Source organism: Pongo pygmaeus, chromosome 7, assembly GCF_028885625.2.
Source record: "Pongo pygmaeus isolate AG05252 chromosome 7, NHGRI_mPonPyg2-v2.0_pri, whole genome shotgun sequence".
Classification (NCBI taxonomy): Eukaryota; Metazoa; Chordata; class Mammalia; order Primates; family Hominidae; genus Pongo; species Pongo pygmaeus.
In genome coordinates, this window is record NC_072380.2 from 28,269,049 (window position 1) to 28,290,251 (window position 21,203).

Here is a 21,203-nt window from a genome sequence, read left to right on the forward strand (position 1 = left end):
CCTTGCCAAAATTAACCATATTTTTTACTTTAGTAGCCTTCATTTAGCGTCATCTGATTACTAATTTTAAAATGTATTTGATTTTAAGAAAATTATAGTTCCAAAGATAGAAATTTATTTTAGTGATAACTGTAAGTAAGCCATATATGCTAACTCTGGTCACTCTAATATATACATTTTATGTCACTCTCACTTTGAACCCTCCAATGTGTCTTTGCCTTAAAGAATTTTGACTTATCTTTGATTTATAGAGTTTGTATGGCAACTCTCCTGGCTTCCAGAGCCTAACAGACTTACTTGTATAGCTTTTAAAGCTAATTGATTGGCTTTTGATACTTTTGCTGGAGGAATATCTTACTAAAATCAAATGGATGAATTAGCTAATTGTATTTAACATTTGAAGGGATAAGTGAAAAGAGGAGGAAAAGACTCAAGTTGATTCAAAAGCAAAATGAGAAGAAAAGATAATTGGCATATTCTCCACATCTTTCCTCTGATCAACCACATAGGAGACAAAACAAATTAGAGACTTGTCTTTGAATAGGAAGCAGATGTGCCGAGCATATTTTTACTTCAGATTTTGTTAACTATTTTATCTTTAGATACTGATTTTTGTCTAGAGGAGAGTGTTGGAGCAACTAAAATGGAACTCATAACTTCAGCTCTTGATGGAAGTCTCCTTGATGCCTGGTACTTTATGCTGTATTAATGCCAGAAAATAAATTTTATTTCTTCCTATCTTTAGGCAAGCTGTTATTCCTCTAATGCACAGTCACTTTTAACTTAGATTTTCGAGAAACAAGGAAAAAAGATTTAATCTTTGAGACCAGTTGTTGGCTAAAGCAGGCTTTTGAGCATCCCAGTTACTTGTCATTCAGCAGCTGTGTGGGAAAATGGAAGCTACATTGTTGAACAAATTTTGTAAAGGAAAAAATTTATTTCTTGATTTATTTGGTACAAATGTCTCTTTACTCGAAATCTTTACAAATTGGTTATTGGGCATTCAGTCATTTGTTTAGCACTCTGTAATTTTATAAAGTGATTTCCATCAGGTGCCTTTCACAGAAACCCTGAAGGTCAGGGGAAATCATAATTTCCTTGATGAGAAAGCTGAGGCATAGAGAAGCTGCTTGTTAGGAGGCTTTGCCTCTGATTTCCTGGTCAGCTTTATAGGTTTCTTGCTTTTTTATTTTTGTTCTTTTTACTTTTTTTAATATCCTTGCCTTACTGCTGTGGAGAATGATTTCTATTTTGCAACAGCTTATGTTTTTCTCCTGTGTACAGGGATATTCCAATGCCTTTAGTTAGCTCAGGAGTAGAGCATGGTAACCTGAGAGAGCTGGCACTTGCAAGAATGAAAGACCTCGGAATACAGGTAAGAGCAGATATGGCGGTCAGGCCACAACTGTTGAGAAAAAGAGGAATCTAAAACACAAAAGACCTTGCCACTACCACCCCTAAAACCAGACTTGCGGGTCAGGTCGGAAAGCCCCCAGATGTTGAAGGCATAGTCACTGGACCATGTTGGAGCTGAAGCCAGTGGTGCAGGGGCTGCCTCCTTTTCCTTCATTCCATTCTGCTTTCTTCTGCCTGCTCAGATTGCCAACTGCGTGCCCCACTCCAGTTTTTAAAAACAGTTTTTCTTTTGAAGTATTAGGTATTCAGTTATTGACTGAAGAAAAAGGAGATGTGATTCCTGAAAGGAAAGTATAATCATTTGAAAAGACAAGTATTATGTGCATGAAATAATTGCCAAAACTGCTATTGCCCCACATATACCAGTCTCCCATCCCTCTGGCCATTGAAGTCCCTTCTTCGCTCACAGATATTTACTAAACATCTCCTCTGTGCTGGCCCAGGATGTACAAAGAACCCAAGAACCTGCAACTTAACAGTCTCTGTGGGAAATTCTTAAGTCATAGGAAGGTTTGAAACTCCAGTGCTCAGGAACTTCTTAGAGCTGCTAAAGGGATAAACCAGGAGTGGTGTTGAGACCAAGGGCTGACTCCTGGGCTCTGCCTTCAGAGATTCTGGATCAGTAGGTTGGGATGGGACCTATCTGTTTGTTATCCAGCACTAGGTACATGGTTCTCATGCACAGTTCAGATGTGGGCCGCACTTTGAAAGACATGGTTCCAAGGATTGCATATGGTGTTTGTGGACTTACCTAAGACATTTTATTCTCTCACTCAAATTATTATGGAGAAAATTTTTCAGAAGATTGTTCAGGGGAGAGTTTGTGAACATTATTGGCATATTCTACCAAAAAAAAGTGAACAATTTTATGTTGCAGAAAAATAGCAAATGACACCAAACAAGATTGTGTGCCTGCTTTGCCTCCCAGGCTCCAGCTGTTTGTGTTCTCCATCTCCTCTCGCCTCCAAGAAGGCCACTGACCTTCAAGAAGGCCAAAGTGACTGACCTGGCCTGGTTATCCCAACAATCTCATTATCCATCCATCTTCTTTAACCCTCACCCCTCATAAGCCTTGTTAGCCTCTATTAAAGTAAGCTGGGATTGAGTCCAAAGGCTGGAATTCAGTCATAGCCAAAATATATCTAGTTCCTATAGGCAACATCTTGAGCAGAAAATAAGCACACACCAATCTCTGCCTTTAAAAAAGCATGCCAAAAAAAAAAAAATAACAGAAACAGCATGCAGATGTTCATTAAGAACATGGAACAGTAATACATTCCCATGCTAGCTACTATATAGAACTACTGTAGTGAAAGGACAGCAGCTACATTAAGTAGATTAATAATTACAGAGATTGATCATCTTCATCTGCTGTACAGTTTTTGTTTACTGGAATTCATGGACTCTACCTCAGCAAACATTATCTTGAGCTGGTTCCTGGGGTGTGGAAGTAGCTTTAGTTTTCTACAACTGAATAACGAGCTCTTATTTTTCTCTTGGAATTCTGTACATATATAGCAGTCCTTCATAAATATACTATTACTAGAAAAGCTTATGTGACATCATCAAATTTCCCACAGTGATCTTTTCTTACTGGAAGAAAATGTTTATGGTTTGTTCTATGGGGGGGAAATACACCATAAGATATATAATTGAATAATTACAATGATTTATAATAATGAAAAGGATTGTGTAATTGTAAATGTCTGGTAGCATAGCATGCACTGTGGGTTGTGGAATAGAAGTGAGAGCCGCATCACAGATGCTTGGCCATGCAGACCAGGCATTGCATTGGCATTGTCTGCAGGCAGCTCCATGCCTTCTCAGTTATTCAAAGAGCCATTTGTGATTGTGCTTCAGAGTATGTAGTACATGGCTCTAGGTTCCTCCTCCCTCCCTCCCTCCCTCTCTTCCTTCCTTCCTTCCATCCTTCCTTCCTCCTTTCCTTTCTTCTTTCCCTTCCTTTCTTCCACAGTGCCCTTCTTGCAAAAAAAAAAAAAGCCATCTTCAACATGTACTTTTTGGATGTTCCTAAAATGATACAAATATGGTGATGCTAAAAATGTTAACTGCCGTAAAATGGAGGTTTTAAACATTTAGGAATTTACTTTTTATATACATACTTCTGGATTGTACTTTCAGATAGTTATATCCCCTAGGCAAACCTGTTTCTGACTTTTATGACTTACATTCTTTACTGCTAAGATTATATTATATATTGATCTTTTTCGAATTCTAAATTTATTTTAAAAGCACTACTGTACTACTTCATACATTCCTACTCTGGTTTCCCCATCCTCAGATTGTTTAAAGGTGGTTTTATTTTGAAATTCAGCTCTTTTATCTCACTGTAGGTTATATGCAAACTTAATTTTGAGCCCAGGGTTTGGTGGAGAGGTTTAAATAAAAATAAAGATTGAATTAGTTACCAGTTTTATATTTGTGCCCCTCCCACCTCCCCACCCCGCTCCCGCCGCTTTTTTTGACAGTGTCGAGATGTGAGAACCAGAGAAGTTGGAATCCAAGAAATTCATCACAAAGTACGGCCATACCAGGTTAGTCTCTTCATGTCATAGAGGGCCTAGGTACTGTCCTTAGATCTTTGCCAACCCTGGGCCCACATATTCTTAACCAAGGACAGGGCCCCAGGAGTGAATAACTAAGAGCAGAGACTAATCGAGGATTAGATACTGGTGTCAAACCATGAAAGCCAAATACGAGAATTCTGGAAGAGCCAGGTTAGGAAAATGAAGTCTGAACCTCATTCTAGATTAGCACTGTCCAGTGGAACTTTCTGCAGTGTTGGAAATGTTCTATGATCTGAGCTATCCAGTATCCAATATTGTGGTGACTGTTGAGCACTTGAAATGTGGCTTGTACAAATGAGGAACTAAATTTTTAATTTAAAATAAATTCAATTGTAAATAGTCCCCTGTGACTACGAGCTACATTTGGGAAGAGCATAGTATGATCTGCTTCTCTCTTTATGTGTAACTATTCAGCTGTTGCCCAATGGTGATAAGCAAATGAATAGATCAGCCCTTATCCACAGGCTCCACAAAAATTAAGCATTATGCCTTAAGGCATTCATGGTATGTAATGAATTAACTTTTCTCTTATACTCTTGTAATGTCTAGCTGTATGCCAGATTTTCTGTAGGATTTGATTCTCTTGTGGAACCCCATTTGAGAAAGGCTGGAATAGATGATCTCTGCATTGATGTTTCTGTTCTCAGCATGAATCAGTTAATTGACATTTTTCACATTTAGGACCTTTTGAGAGAAAAAGTAGACCCAACACAATTTGCCAAATTCTTGTGCTGTTCAGTTATTTAGCAAACATTGTTGAGAAGGAATATGTGTTAGTCTGAATTGTTCACCTTGCTCTGGGTACCATCTCCCCATCTACCGAGTGTTTCTGCATGTGGCCATGTCCACTTGTATACTTTTCTCTGTGCGTGCATATTGTTACATATGGCTTCTATTTAAGAAAAGTGCAAGAGCCATTTGTACAATGAGCTGAAGAGCCAAAAGCCTGTGCAGACTGCTACCACAAAGCTTCCCCCCAAAAGCTACCCTCCATGATTGAACTTTCTTTAACATTTTTATCCCATAATTATGCATAATATTTAAGTGCCCTGTGGGAGGCCATACTTCCTTAAAATTTCATCAAGGTGCAGGTGACCAGCATCACATTTTTCTTCCCCAAAGATAGGTTTCAGTGGAGGCGATAAGGACTAGAAGATGAAACCCAAACCATTGAGCACCTGACACTTTTGAGACAAAGGGGTGCTCCTGAGAGCTACGCATGTGACGTGATTTTGAAATTTTACATTAAGAGACTCTTCATGGGGAGTCAAATGCATGGAAGCCTTTACTGAGCTGGATCTCTGTAAGAGTCTCAAGGTTAATGAAGTTCAAGTATTTGTGAAATTATACAGTTATTTTCCTTTTATAATAGTCCATGAACAAGGTGTGAACTTTAATCTTGGTGCTATTTGAGAGTAGACAAGTAAAAAGAAACATAATTAGTGATTATTCATTCCTTATCCCTAACTAGATGTTAACCTAAATAAATACATACAATTACAAAAATGAATTTGGTTCTTTAATTTTGAATAATATTTTTTGTGGCTTTTTACTAAATAGGTTGAATTGGTAAGAAGAGATTATGTTGCAAATGGTGGCTGGGAAACATTCTTGTCATACGAAGACCCAGATCAAGACATTTTGATTGGCCTCCTACGATTACGCAAGTGTTCAGAGGAAACTTTCCGTTTCGAATTGGGTGGAGGTGTCTCCATAGTACGAGAGCTGCATGTGTATGGAAGTGTGGTCCCTGTGAGCAGCCGGGATCCTACTAAATTTCAGCATCAGGTATCCTGTATTCCATTTCTATTTGACTTCTAAGAAACTGCCTAAGTAGGAAAAGAGAAAAGGAATGGGGTGAAGAGAAGAGGAAGAGGCAGAGGAGCAGGAGAGGGGAAAGAGAAGCATAGAAACAGAGGAGCCGGTGTTTTAGTTGTTCAGAGATATTTTCTCTCCAAATTGTATCCTTTTGGGAGGAAAAGATAACTGAGACTCAGTCAGTTGGAACATAACAGATTGAACCACATGGAATTGGTTTTTTTTGAGACAGAGCCTCACTTTGTCACCCAGGCCAGAGTGCAGTGGCTTGATCTTGGCTCACTGCAACCTCCGCCTCCCTGGTTCAAGTGATTCTCCTGCCTCAGCCTCCCTAGTAGCTGGGATTACAGGTGTGCACCACCACGCCTGACTAATTTTTGTATTTTTAGTAGAGATGGGATTTCACCATGTTGGCCAGGCTGGTCTTGAACTCCTGACCTCAGATGATCCACCCACCTTGGCCTCCCAAAGTGCTGAGATTACAGGCATGAGCTACTGTGCCTGGCCTGCAGTTAGTATTTTTGAAAGTAAGAAATCGTCTAATACTGGCAATCTCATATGGGTCAACTTATTGTGGAGTCAGGTTAGATGGTGATGGGAAAGCACTTACGAAACACTTCCTAAGGTTAAGCCGTATTATACATAGGGGAACCCTATTCTAACCCCAGACAACCTACCTTAATAACTCACTTTTTAAAATTTCCAGAGAATGTGTTAAAACCTAATGGTGGATATGATATAAGAGCCAAAATTGATTATTTAAGAATTTTGCCTGGTTTCTCAACTCTTAGAAAGTAGAGAGGTGGCCGGGAGTGGTGGCTCACGCCTGTAATTCCAGCCCTTTGGGAGGCTGAGGCAGGTGGATCACCTGAGGTCAGGAGTTCAAGACCAGCCTGGCCAACATGGTGAAACCCTGTCTCTACTAAAAATACAAAAATTAGCTGGGCGTGGTGGCACGTGCCTGTAGTCGCAGCTACTCGGGAGGCTGAGATAGGAGAATCACTTGAACCTGGGAGGCGGAGGTTGCAGTGAGCCAAGATTGAGCCAGAGTGATCTCGCCCAATGCAGGGAGCCACTGCACTCCAGCCTGGACAACAGAGGGAGATTCCGTCTCAAGAGAAAAAAAAAAAAAAGTAGAGAGGTGACTAAGAAATTAAAGACATACTGCCCCAGACTTCCATCATTTAGAGATTGCCTAGAACTTACCTAAAAAGAGACAGAATTTGAGAGGGAATTACTGTCTTCCTGTGAATAGATTACATCATCCACAAAATACCTTTTGGTAGTTCTTGTTCGAAAGTTACACCTTTTTCAGTTGTTTGCTACAGTGTAACTTTGGTATGATTGAATGGTTTCTTTTTCCTTACTCCCATAAGTGGGCTTTTTCACTCTTATTTTAACAGATTTTAGCAACTACTAAAGTATATAGCCTTCTTGTTTTATGGACCCCTTTTAATGAACTTCCTTCCTTTTTAATTCCCACTCCTCTTCGTTGCTCTGTGCAGGGATTTGGCATGCTGCTGATGGAGGAAGCAGAAAGAATAGCTAGAGAAGAACATGGGTCTGGGAAAATCGCTGTGATATCAGGTAACTGGGGGAGGGCGAAGTTCATGATTCCTTCCCATTTTGAACTTGGCACCACAGTGAAAACTATGTTGGTACCCTCTTGCCCCTGTTGATGGTTATTACGTTCAAAATTGAGCTGAGCTGACTGGCGAAGGACTTGTGCTCAAACAAAATTCACAAAAGCAGTTTAGTGGAATAGAGATTTCCGAGCGCTCTGAGAGTCAGGACCTGTGACCCATATCCCCTCTTCTGCACTCTCTGTCACACTGGTCAGCATGGTCGCCTCCTCTTTGTGCTGTGCCCGGTTACTGTATCTGAGGAAATGGAATTCGATGATATGGACAGGAGAAAAACATGAGTGTTTTTCACTATTGTGGAGATTATCACTATTGTTCAGAAATTAAAATAAAACCTCAGTTGCCAGTACGAGCTGTTTAAAAACCAAATTCTTGCTCTTTCAATTTTGTTCTCAGTAACTTCAATCCTGGGGAACAGCTTTCCCCTGTTTGGGAGTAAAAATGTTTTCCCCAGCCCTCTTAGGGTCCCTGGCTGGGTCTGAAAATTAAACTGACAAAGGCAGATTAACGGGAAAAACATACACATTTATTGCATATAAATTTTATGGAACAGGAAAGCCTTTATAAGGAAATAAAGACCCAAAGAAATGGCTGAACCTGAGTGTTTTTATACGAGTGCAAAGTCATGAAAAAATAAGACAGGACACAGGAGTAAGAGCTAAGGGTGATAAACGGGAATGTTTAGCAAGGCCTGTTCATTTAGATCCCTCAAGGTGCCCCTCTACCTTCAGAGATGAAGGTGTTTGTTTGCTCCAGGTGGTGTGAGGGCACCTCCCTCATGAGCATCTCACGATCTGCGGCAGGGGAGAAGGAAGGGGAAGGTCTGAGGGTCCTTCCTGCATCCGCCATTTTCTGATTCCTTCACCTTAAGATACTCAGTATGCCAAGACACCGTCTTTTGCAGTAGTGTGTTCTGAACCCCATCAGGAGCTTCCCCATTCCTTATCTAGGACAGCAGGTCACTGGGGAAGTGGGCATGAAAAGGAAAATTCAGTATAGCATGTGTGAGTGGAGCAAGAAATGACGTAGACCCCTTTCACATCTGCTGTTCTATAGTGTATCCTTACAGAAATCGCTGTTCCCAGTAAGAAGCTAACAGGGTGAGAGCCATGATCAAAATATAGGTTATTTTTCATCCAGCATGTTTGTTTTCCCGTTAGACTGCTACATTCCTAAAGCTAAAATACACCTTCTGAGAAAATCATCTCTTCTGAAAATGAAAGTTGAAATGAGGTTTTTTAAAAATAAATAAATAAATAAGTTGTTGCCAATCAGTAAATCAATACCCATGCTTGGGTTTTCATGATTATAATTATGAAAATGTAATGACTCAGGCTCACTTATAATCATTTAGTGTGGTTGAGATTTTTGGCATTATCCAGACAGATTCCAAAAGCTTTTTTTTTAATCATTTAGTGTGGTTGAGGTTTTTGGCATTATCCAGACAGATTCCTAAAGCTTTTTTTTTTTTTTTAACATGTCTAGCTTTATTTATTTATTTTTTTTCTGTTATCTTTCATTGCACAAAGAAGAGGTAACTAAACAAGTCTCACTTGATTGGTACTGTTACCTGTAATAAAAAAAGGTTTACTTCTCAACTGTTTAACCTGTGGTTGATCAGAAGTACCAGGCAAGGGCCAGACTGACTTAGAACCCCTCTGCACATGTGTCTGTGTAGAGTTGATAACACCTGAAATTTCCATGGCCCCTTTTGTCAGAGCACTGTTAGTGTTCTAGTAAAGTGCTTGTGAAACTTCAGTGTGCTCACAGATCACCTGGAGATCTTGTTAAAACGCAGACTCTGACTCAGTGGGCCTGGGTAGAGCCTGTGCTCCCAGGTGATACCATGCTGTCTTCAGACCACACTTTGTACACAAGCAAGGCCTTAGTGTTCTCTTCCAAGTGTATTCTCTTTTCAGTCACTGAGATAATGACAACGCTCTGTGATCCTGGCAGTGCTACACTCCCAGAGTCTGATAATAGTCAAGTGACTTTCTGGTGTCTGTGGGAACCTAATCAAAGTTAAAATGGAAGAGCATGCATATTCCATCACTGCTCTACATTATTTCATCTGCCTTCATGACATCTGTGTCTTTTTACAATGATGCATGCAGAGAGGACCCCTGGCTTGCCTGAGGTCATATCCAATTGCTCATAAGAGCCTCAGTTTCTGCTTTTTATGAGCGGGGTGATTTCCATTTTCTAAGTGGAAATCAGCATCTGCCCTCTTTCTGCCATATCTATCTCCCTAGCTTTTTATCATAATCTAAACAATAGCTCAACTTCAGATCATCTGCATCTAGAGTTTCTCAAATAACAAGAAGAGACTTGCTCAAATTAACAGGGAAGAACCTTTCTCTTGTCAGCTGGTATGATAGGTCTACTTCATTTCTATACAAGGGGTTTCTTTTGGCCAGTGGGTTTCTGTAGGAACAGCCCTGGAATGCCTTCTTGGGACTCTAGTGAGTTCAGAAGGGAGGATGCTGTAAGCATTACTTCCTGTACCCTGCCTGGAAGTCCCACCATTGCTCTCTATAGGGGAAACTATGTAGGCCTGGACTTTCTGTTTGACTTAAGCTCTGGTCACCCTTCAAATGAAAGAACAAGAACATTTGCTGTCTGGATGATGCATTTTTATTTCTCCAATTTAGTAATCTAGTACTGTTGTGTGTAAGTTTCTGAATCAGATGCCGGAGAAGTTAGTCCATTATTAAGAACTTTTCAAGGAGGGCAGATGTGAAGAGCTTATTATTATATGGTGTTGTTAATGTTGTGTTTTTCCGGTTTTTGCATTTTGACTTTGGTTTCTCTGATGTGAGTACAGTGATGTGTGTGCGTGTGTTTTAGTTTTTTGTAAATAGTTATTCTCCATAAATTAATCCTTAGAATGAAAATCTCTTTATGACAGTGCTGGTGTCTGTGGGCTACATTTTGTCAACGTTACCTCATTGGATTAGCTGAGAAGAGGCACTGATTTGGATGGGAGTGGGGTGGGGAGGACAGGTGGCCAGGATTCCATTCCTGCTTTGCCAGTAGCTCTTCTTGTGATCTAGGATAATTTTACTTGCTCTCCATGGGCCTTTTATTTCTGTATTTTAAAAAAGTGGATGTGGTTATCTTTTACAGTTCTGACTGTAGAATTCTACCCCTTAGTATCTTCTTTAGTTCTCAGCATGACCAATTATGTTTTCCTAATTAAATTGTAGGTGGGACCTTTTCTGTGCCATATTAAGAGACTCTTTAATTTCATCAATGATAGATCTCGGTCTCGTTGTAGGTTGGGTGTTTGCTGATGAAAATGGTGATAGTTTCCCATAGGTAGTTAATCCTATGCTTTGTGAATGCCTATTAACTTAGGTCACAGCTGGTGATACTGTTTGACCTGAGTGTTTACTTTTTTTCCGACCTTGTCCTCAGTTTGTAAATCCATCCTTGTTCCAGGTCTGTAGGCTTTTGTATAAGTTGTACACAGTGGTGGCCTAGATATTCTGTCCTGGCATAACTAGTAAGCTTGAGTAAGGGAAAGACAGAATCATTTATCATTTTGGTTACTCTTGTGTAAGAGTAATGTATTTAGGTAGAATTTTTTTTAATTGCATTTTGATTCATTATGACTTCAACTTGCCAGATTTTCTCTGTAACTTGGGTTTATAATCTTGGATTCAGCCTCTAGACAATATTATGAACTACACAGTAGATCTGATTTGAGTCACTATAGAAAGACTCTGGGTATTCTTTTTTCTGTATTTAAAAACAAATTGGTTTTTTATCTGTGCTACTTCAGTAGACTTTGTTTATAGGTATACACTGTGTATTTTATAGCAGATTATCTTTTTAAAAAGACGACTACCTTTATGGCTACATGAGAAAATTGAAAACTTTCTCGTGTATCAAAATCAAATGAAGCGATTTCTTGAAAGAGAGGCCTTTAGGTTTATTCTGTTTTCTTCTTAGTGAACTGTGTTTTAAAGTGAACCATCAACTCTAAATGTGAAAATTAAAGTAAAAATGAAATGTTCAGTTTCATCAGCATCAAAGTCACCATGTATTGAGGGGTCACGTATGAAATGAAGAGACATATGAAAAAAGAAGACGTGTGAAATGTCACCCTGCCCTGCGTGAATGTTCGTGTTGGGCTATGGGAAACTCACCCACCTTCCCCTCGTTGATTGTCTTTGACTGCAGAGGAAGATAAGTTTTCTCCCTACTTAGACTCCAGATTGGTTCGTAACTCAAGATTAATTACTTCACAGCAAGAAAATATTATTTTTTTACATATAAAAATGGACAAATCAGTGTTATGAGAGCCACCAGTTTATAAAATAATGTGTAGGCAAGAAATAACAGCTAATTGCTGCTAAATATCTAAGCAGTTAATTAGTCCCTATTCCAAGTGGTATCATTTGCCAGCTTAATCCATATATCTTGTATCAACACACGTCTGTTCAAGGTTAACAAATTATATTTACTTAAAAACCACGATGTTTATCTACTTGGATGATCAGCATTCTTTCCTTTAAAAATGTTAACATGAGCAGTTTTTCTGTCTCCTCTCTTATGATGTAAAGTGCAAGGAATTATACTGGAGAAGCTAACCACAACGTCTGAAATGCCATCACTAATAATCACCATGGAAACAGAGATCTCTGATGTCACACTGCCTGTACCATTTCCAAAAGGGCAAATATAACTGTGATAGTCACTATTTAAAAAGCCATTTAACACCCCCAACAGAATGAGTTTTTTTCTTCTGGCAATTTTGGCTAGGTATCAGATCCAATCGTGTGACTGTTTCAGTTTGCCAAGCTAATTGCTATGCAGCAAGATGACCAGCTATTCCCCAAGCTCGTCTGACTACCTTCATCATAAGCACTATTCTATTTGTGTCCTTTCAAGTAGAAAATTAATATGGCCATTGGCCAAGAATCGTACAAGGCCGATGGATCACACAGTGATGGTGAAGAATGAGGAAAATGTCTGAATGGTCAATGACAGAAATCAGTGAAGTCAGAGACTGATAGCCATTTTGTTTAAATCTATTAAAAAGCCAGAGAAGGGGAGAAGAGAGAAGAATTTAAATATAGGGTGAGTAAACGAGTCACTATGGAGATGAAATCATCCTTAATCATGATGATCTTAGTTATATGACCCTAAAACTACATCACAGTGCCTCCTGGTCAGAAAATAAGTGTACCTGTGCCTTATACAATCCAATATGGCTTTCTAGGACTGCAGTTAATGGTCTTGTTTGCCAGAACCACTGATTAATAAAATCATATGTGGGCAGAAAATAGCAGTTGTTTTGTTGAAACATTTAAACTACAAATGGCTGAGATTTACTTATTCGACCTTCACCTGTCTCCCGGGCTACTACACATCTCCCTCAGTTTCAGGAGAAGATAGTTTTATTCCTTGCATTATACTCTAGTTGAAAAGAAGGGTACATTCATAACTAGGTTTGTCTGAAAATGGACTCATAATCCTTACCAAAATGCCTGGAAAAGCATTTCTTCATTGTAGCATATCTATTTGCTAATGGACACAGGAAGCCTGCCAAATGCAGACCAGTTTGTGGCACCTACACGAGTGTTAGTCTAGGGCTTCTCAGAAAGGAAGGGAAAGAGTGTTTGTCCTTTTGTACTATCTTTGTGACAAATTATCCCCTAAATGTCCCCTAATTAAATGTACATTTTCTGGGTTCTGTATATTCCTCTGTTCCATTTTGGTATTCTAACAAAGATCATATATGTTTCTTTTTTGGTGCATGTTCCAGTAGTATTTTTAAAATTATTATTAATATATTTTTAAAGACAATGGATACAATATAAAGTATTTCTTTACTACAAGAATTCAATTTCAGCATCATTATTAATCAGACTGGAATTGATGACATGGAATACTACTTTGCTAGATAATGTATTAGCATTAGCTAGGTGTTTGCTAATTGATGTCTATTGTAGCTGCACTGTGGCGGCATTGTTGCGTGTAGCTCCTCCAGGAATCTGTATTCCATGACTTGACATTTACTCATTTGAAGGTGAATCAGGTACCAGTTTGTAGTACACTGCACATCAAGTGCATTAGACCATCTCTCACTTGGCATCACAGACTATGTTAATTAGTACACATGTTTTGAATATTATTGAATAGGCCACTAATGAGTTTCTACTGTTTGGATCTTGGAGGCAACTGAATTTTTTGTGACGTTTCCCAGGCAGAAGCTAGCGATACTGATTTGGAGTGGCTGATTGGCATTTGAAGTACAGCATTTGGCAAATGCTCTTGCTAATCCCAGGTCCATGCAGTCCAGCCTCTTACGTTTCAGAGTGTGCACATTGAGATCTTGAAGTCCAGCCTTGCCAGTGTAGACACACAGCACATTTGTAGACTTTTTGTCCCCATTCTTGTTCCTCTTAGTTTATGGATATAGGGAATCATGGTCTTATGCTTTTGCTTAGGAGGAATAGGGTTATATCATGTGATTCCTAATAACATTCCTGAAAGGTCTGGAAACTTTGAGATGAATGACTACCTTTATTTAAAAGTAGACACTTCACAGGCTCTTTTGTGAGGAAGCAAGCCCTATCCGAAAGTGGCCTATGCTACTCACTACCAGCTGTCTATCAGAAAGTCTGTTTTAATAGTTTGTTGCAATGTTGACTCCTTATCGATGTAACTTGAATATGAATAGTACTGTTCTTTTCTCTAAATATTTGACATTGCCTTAATTCATTCAATTTGATAAAGCTTTTCTATTTTAGATCTGTTAGAGGCAGAGATTTGGCAGGTTATTCTTTGGGTGAACAGGTATTACTGAATAATGCTGGAAAATATTAGTGCTGCCTTCCTTAGCAGCAACCAAAATACTAGTTTTGTGGAGCCTTTTAGTTTAGAGATTTCTAATTCCAACAGAACACATGCAAGGAATTTCTTATTCTTTAGTTGGCCTGGCTTAAGCTGTTGTCTCTGATCAACAACTCACATTTCTAAGACAGTGCCTGTTAGAATTGTAGTTTGTGGCCATGGGATCATTTCTTTATGCACCCCATCCTCTAGTCCCTAAGCAGACCACTGTCCTCTTGTCCACCATTCATGAATAAATTGCTGGGGTTCAGTAAAGCAGTCCACATGCCCCAGATCTCTACCTGCGTGATCTGTTGCCTCACTGCAAATCCTAATAATTAGTGTTTGTTCTGGTTATTTATTATTATATAACATACCACCCCAAAGTTTAGTGGCTTAAAACAACAACCCTCTTATTTGCTTAATGATTCTGTGGGTCAGAAATTCAGCAGGGCATAGAGGGGATGGTTCCTGTCTGTTCTGTGATGTCAAGGGCCTCAGCTGGGGTGCCTTAAATGGCAGCCAGTTGGCTGGGATGGTGTGTCTGAAGTTTCAGTTCTGACTGGGGCTGTCCATATGAGCAGCTTGGTTTTTGTCCACTGTCTGCTCCATGTGGCTTGGGCTTCTTAATAGCACAATAGCTGGGGTTCTAAGAGGGAGGAGCAAAGGCCTGGTCTTAGAAGTCCTAGAATGTCTATATTAGTTATCTGTCATTGTGTAATAAATTACCCAAAAACTTAGTGGCTGAAACAACAAGCATTTTTTATCTCATGGTTTCTATAGATCAGGAATCTGAGAGTGACTGAGCTGGGTGCCTTTGGCTCAACATCTCTAACAAGGCTGCAGTCAAGGTGTCAGCTGGGGCCATAATCATCTCAAGAGTCCATTGGAGCTGAAGGATCCCCTCCCAAGTTCACTGTGCAGTTTTTGGCAGGCATCGGTTCCTCACAAGCTATTGGTTTGGGGCTGTGGTTCCTCGCCATGCCTCGTGGTCCCATTTATAGGGCTGTTTGTCACATGATGTGGCAGCTTGCTCTGTCAGTGGGAGTGATCAGAGAGAGAGCGCTCATTCAAGATGGCAGCCATAGTATTTTTATAACGTAATCTTAGAAGAGTGTTAATGAGTCCACCTCACCCTCACGGGGAAGGGATTACGCAAGTCTGTGAATACCCTAGGTGGTGAACTTTGGGGGTCATTTTAGAGACTGCCTACCACAGTGTATATTCTGCCTTGTTCTGTTGGTCGGAGTCACTGGGCCAGGCCAGATTTAAGGGAAAAGGAAGTAAATTCCATCTCTGTAAGGGAAAAAGCAGCCATCTTTGGATGCTGTCTATTGTAGTGGTGGAATACCTCTCCATTGCTTTGTGATTAGTAGGCATCCAGTACCTCTAATGCCTTCTCCAAAGATAGACCCTTTGGGCAGACCTAAATTCAAGAGTTCTTGTCCCAACCCTAGTATCAGATTTTCATATAGTCAAGCATGGCAACACAATCACACCTCACACTTTCCTAGGTAGAGCTTGGCAGGTCCAACAAAACTTGGCCTGCACCTGACCCTTTGTATGCCATCTCTCTTCCATGAGGACATGCCTCTCTGTTTCCCCTTGCAACCCTATTTTATACCTGATGCTTTAGGTGCACGTGCTGGCCATTTATATTTTTCTTCTAGGTAATGGAACATAGAAGCCTGTTTTGGGGCTGAGGATACATGGTTTCCCTCTGGAGCTTTCCTACCCTTAAATACTTATTTTCCCCCTACAGACACATGGAGAAATTTTATGCACTGTAAGAAAATTTTTTTCATTTGGGGAGTTGATAAATCATATGTAAAGTAGAATTTGCCATTTTAACCATTTTTAAGTGTATAAATCAGTGGCATTATTTACATTTACAGTGTTGTACGACCATCACCATTATTTCTAAAATTTTTAACACCCTAAACAAACTGTGAACCCATTAAGCAGTAACTCCCAGTTCCCTGCACAGTCCTCTAATCTATTTTCTGTCTCTGTGAAGTGGAATCATAGAGTATCTGTTCTTTTATGTCTGGGTTATTTCACTTACCATAATGTCTTCAGTGCTCATCCATGCTGTAGCATGTCTCGGAATTTGCTTCCTTGTTATGGCACAATAATATTCCATTACATAAATATACCACATTTTGCTTATCATCCATCAGTCTGACAGACATTTCGGTTGTTTCCACCTTTTGGCTATTGTCAATAATATTGCAGGGTGTACAAATACCTGTTTGAGTTCTGCTTTCATTTCTTTTGCATATATACCCAGAAGTGTAATTGCTGAGTCAAATTGTAACTCTATGTTTCACTTTTTGAGGAACCACCAAACTATTTTCCACAGTAACTGCACTGTTTTTCATTCCCACCCACAGTGCACAAGGATTTCAGTTTCTCTACATCTTTGCCAACACTTGAGATTTTTCTTTTTTTTTTTTATAGCCATCCTAGTGGTATAAAATGGCATTCTGTGGGAGGTTTGACTTATATTTCTGTAATGATTAATGATGTTGAATGTCTTTGTCATTTTTATCTTCTTTAGAGAGATGTCTGTTTGGATCTGTTGCCCATTTTTTAACTGGATTGTTTGTCTTTTTGTTGTTGAGTTGTAGGAGTTCTTCATATTTTCTGAATATTAGACCTTCATAAAATATGTGATTTGCAAACGTTTTCTTCCATTCTGTGGGTTGCCTTTTCACTTTCTTGATACTTTCCTTTGATGCACAAAAGTTTGTAATTTTAATGAAGTCTAGTTTATCTATCTTACTTTTGTTATTTGTGTCTTTGGTGTTATATTTAAGAAACCATTGCCAAGGTCAAGGACATGAAGATTTTCCTCTATGTTTTCTTCTAAGGGCTTTATATAAAGTTATAGCTCTCAAATTTAGATCTTTGACCTATTTTGAGTTCATTTTTGTATATGATATAAGGTAAGAGTCTGATTTAATTCTTTTGCATGTGGATATCCAGTTTTTCTAGCACCACTTGTGAGAGAGACTTTTCTTTCCCCATTGAATGCTCTTGACACCCTTGTCAGAAATCAATTGAAAAGAGAAGTGAAAGTCTATTTTCTATTTTCCTGGCCTATATGTCCATCTTTACATCAGTACTATACTGTTTTAATCACTGTAGCTTTGTAGTAATTGGGAAGTATGAGTCTCCAACTTTGTGCTTCTTTTTCAAGATTGTTTTTGGCAATCCTGAGTTCCTTCAAATTCCATATGATTTTTCACATGGCTGTTTTTATTTCAGCAAAAGCCACCATTGGGATTTTGATAGGGATTGCATTGAATCTTTATATGGCTTTGGGTGGTATCATCATCTTAACAATGTTAAGTCTTCCGGGCCATGAACACAGGATCTCCTTCCATTTATTTAGTCTTCTTTAATTTCTTTTAGCAATGTTTTGTAGTTTTCAATGTGCCAGTCTTGCACCTCCTTGCTTAAATTTATTCCAAGATATTTTATTCTTTTGATGCTGTTGTGAGATTTTTAAAATTTTGTTTTTGAATTGTTCATTATAAGCATATAGAAATAAAACTGATTTTTCTTCCATATTGATTTTGTATTATGCAACTTTGCTAGATTTGTTTATTAGCTCCAATAATTTTGTATATGTGTGGATTCTTTAGCATTGCCTACATATAAGGTCATGTCATCTTGAATAGAGATAGTTTTACTTATTCCTATCCAATTTGGGTGCCTTTCATTTCTTATTCTTGCCTAATTCCTCTGGCTAGAACCTTTAAGTACTGTGGTGAAAATGGGAAACCTTATCTGGCTTCTGATCTTAGGGAGAGAGGTTTCTGTTTTTCACAATTGAGCATGATATTATTATCTGTGAATTTTTCACATATGGTCTTTACAATGTTAAGGAAGTTGCCTTCTATGCTAATGTATTGGGTGTTTTTGTCATGAATGGGTTGTGAGTTTTGTCAAATGCTTTTTCTGCGTTTGAGCTGATTGTATGATTTTTTTTCCCACTTAATTCTGTTTTGGTTTATTACATTGATTTTTGTGTGTTGAACTATCCTTGCATTCCAGGGATAAATCCCACTTGGTTGTGGTATATAATCCTTTTAATATGCTGGTAAATTCAGTTTGCTGGTATTTTATTGACGAGTTTGGCATCTGTATTCTTAAGGGGATGATGGTCTATAGTTTTCTTTGTAGTGTCTTTATCTGGCTTTGATAACAAAGTAATGCTGGCTTTATTAAATGAATTATAAAGTGTCCTTCCTCTTCAGTTTTTTGCAAGTGTTTGAGAAGGATTGGTATTAATTCTTCAATTGTTTGGTAGAATTTACTAGTAAAGTCATCTGATTTTGGGCTTTTTCTTATTGGGACATTTTTTATTACTGATTCAGTTTCTTGTTATATATTTATGTAGACTTTGTTTCTTTATGAGTCAGTTTTTATATTTCGAGAAATTTGTTTTATCTAGGTTATCTAACATGTTGGCATACAGTTGTTCATAGTATTTTCTTGTAGAATTATTTCTGTACAGTAAGTAGTTATGCCCCCTCTTTTATTTCTGTTTTTGTGGTTTGAGTCTTCTCTTTTTTAAGCCAATCTAAGGTGAACATTGCTAGTTGATCTTTTCAAAGAATGAACTTTTGATTTTGACTTTTTTTTTATTCTCTATCTTCACTCTAATCTATTATTTTCTTCCTTCTGCTAGCTTTGGGTTTTGTTTGCTCTTTTTTTTTTTTTTTTTCTAGTTCCTTAAGGTGTAGAGTAGGTTATTGATTTCAGATATATCTGCTTTTAAAATCCCAAATGTGATCATACGTATCTGCTTTTTTAATGTGAGCATTTACAGCTATAAGTTTCCCTCTGAGCACTGTTTTTGCTGCATCCTGTAAGTTTGGAATGTTGCATTTTGTCTTTCATTTGCTAAAGGTGTTTTCCAATTTTCCTCGTGATTTCCTCTTTAGCCCATTGGTTGTTTAAGAATGTGTAATTTCTGCATACTTAGGAGTTTTCCAGTTTCCATCTGTTATTCTAGTTTCATTTCTTTGTGATCAGAAAAGGCATTTTATATAATTTCAGTCTTTTTAAATTTATTAAGACATGTTTTCTTGACCTGACATATGATCTGTCCTGGAAAATGTTCCATGTGCACTTATGGAAAATGTACATTGTGCTATTAGTGGTAGCATGTTCTATATATGTCTGTTAGATTTAAGTGGTTTAAAGTGTTGTTCTAGTTCTCTCTTTCCTTATTGATCTTTTGTCTTAATTTTTTTATTAATTGTTGAAAGTGGATATTGAAGTATCCAAGTCTTAATGTAGAACTGTTTATTTCTCCCTTAAGTCCTGTCAAGTTTTGCTTCATATATTTTGGGGCTCTGTTGTTAGGTGCATATATGTTGATAATTGTATAAATCTTCCTGATCATTGAACATTTATCACCATATAATGGTCTTCTGTCTCTTGTAACCTATTTTGACTTAAAATTTGTTTTGTCTGGTAATGTAATCACTCTATGACTCTTTTGGTTATTAGTTGTTTTCTTAGTGGTTACCTTGGGGATCATAATTAACATTTTAAGCCTCCAGTCACAGTTTGAATAATACCAACTTAGTTTTAATAGTATGCAAACACTCTGCTCCTATACATCTCTGTCCCTCCCCCTCTATTGTTATTGTCACAGATTACATCTTTATACCTGTGTATCCATTAACCTAGACTTAAAATTATTGTTTAATGAATTTGCCTTTTAAATAATATAGGAAGAAAAGAGGAGTTACAAACCAAAAGTGCAATAATACTAGCTTTTATGTTTACCTATGTAATTATCTTTATTAATGTTCTTTATTTCTTCATACGGTTCCAAGTTACTGCCTATTCTTCATTTCAGGTTGAATGACTTCCTTTAGCATTTCTTATAGGGCAGGTTTAGTAGTAATAAGCTTCTTTAGCTTTTCTTAATCTGGGAATGTCCTAATTTCTCTTTTATCCTTGAAGGATAGTTTTGTTGGATATAGAATTCTTGACTGGCAGATTTACTTTTTTCTTTCAGCCAGTACTTTAAATGTGCCATCCCATTGCCTTCTGACCTCCATAGTTTCTAATATCAGTTGTTAGTCTAATTGAGGATTACTTGTATGTGATGACTCATTTTGCCTCTTGCTGCTTTCAAGATTTTCTCAGGTTTTCAACAGTTTGACTCATATTGTGATCATTGTGGATCTCTTTGAGGCTATCCTGCTTGGAATTTGCTGAGCTTCTTGAATGTATAGATTCATGTCTTTCAACAAATTTGGGAAGTACTCAGCCATTTCTTTAAATATTTTTTTCTACCCTTTATGTCTCTCATCTCCCTCTGAGACTCCAGCAATGCATATACTGGTATGCTTGATGGTATCCCCCACGTCTTTTATTTTTCTACATTTTTTCTTTCTGCTCCTCAGACTAGATAAATTCAATTGCATTATCTTAAAGTTCACTGATTCTGTCTGCTGCCTCCTCAAAACTGCCATTGAACACCTCTAGTGAATTTTTTATTTTTACTATCATACATCTCTGTGCCAGAATTTCTATTTTTTAATATAATACCTGTCTATTGACATTCCTTCTTTTTAATACTATCCCCTTGATATCCTTTCTTTGTCCATGGTTTCTTGTAACTCCTTAGGCATATTTAATGCAGTTGATTTAATGCCTTTGAGTAGTAATCCCAATGTCTGTATTTCCTCAGGAATAATTTCTGTTGAATTCTTTTTTCCTGTGAATGAGCCATTCTTCCCTGTTCTTTGTATGCTTTATAATTTTATATTGAACTACTGAGAACTACACAATTAGTATAATGTGGTAACTCTGGAAAGCATTCTTCTCTTTCTGAGGAGTTGCTTTTGAGGTCTGTAATCATGCA

The 21,203-nt window shown here is 38.1% G+C and overlaps 1 protein-coding gene across 2 annotated transcripts in view; it reads left to right on the forward strand.

Annotated features, from left to right (window-relative positions):
• The window catches only part of ELP3 (elongator acetyltransferase complex subunit 3), a 98,177-nt gene that overhangs the window by 62,703 nt on the left and 14,271 nt on the right, over nt 1-21,203 (forward strand). For both annotated transcript variants that reach the window (XM_054497366.2, XM_063669388.1), the window contains exons 11-14: nt 1,285-1,375; nt 3,906-3,971; nt 5,565-5,792; nt 7,328-7,409. In XM_054497366.2, coding sequence (XP_054353341.1) covers nt 1,285-1,375; nt 3,906-3,971; nt 5,565-5,792; nt 7,328-7,409 — 467 coding nt within the window. The remainder of the gene's footprint in view (nt 1-1,284; nt 1,376-3,905; nt 3,972-5,564; nt 5,793-7,327; nt 7,410-21,203) is intronic.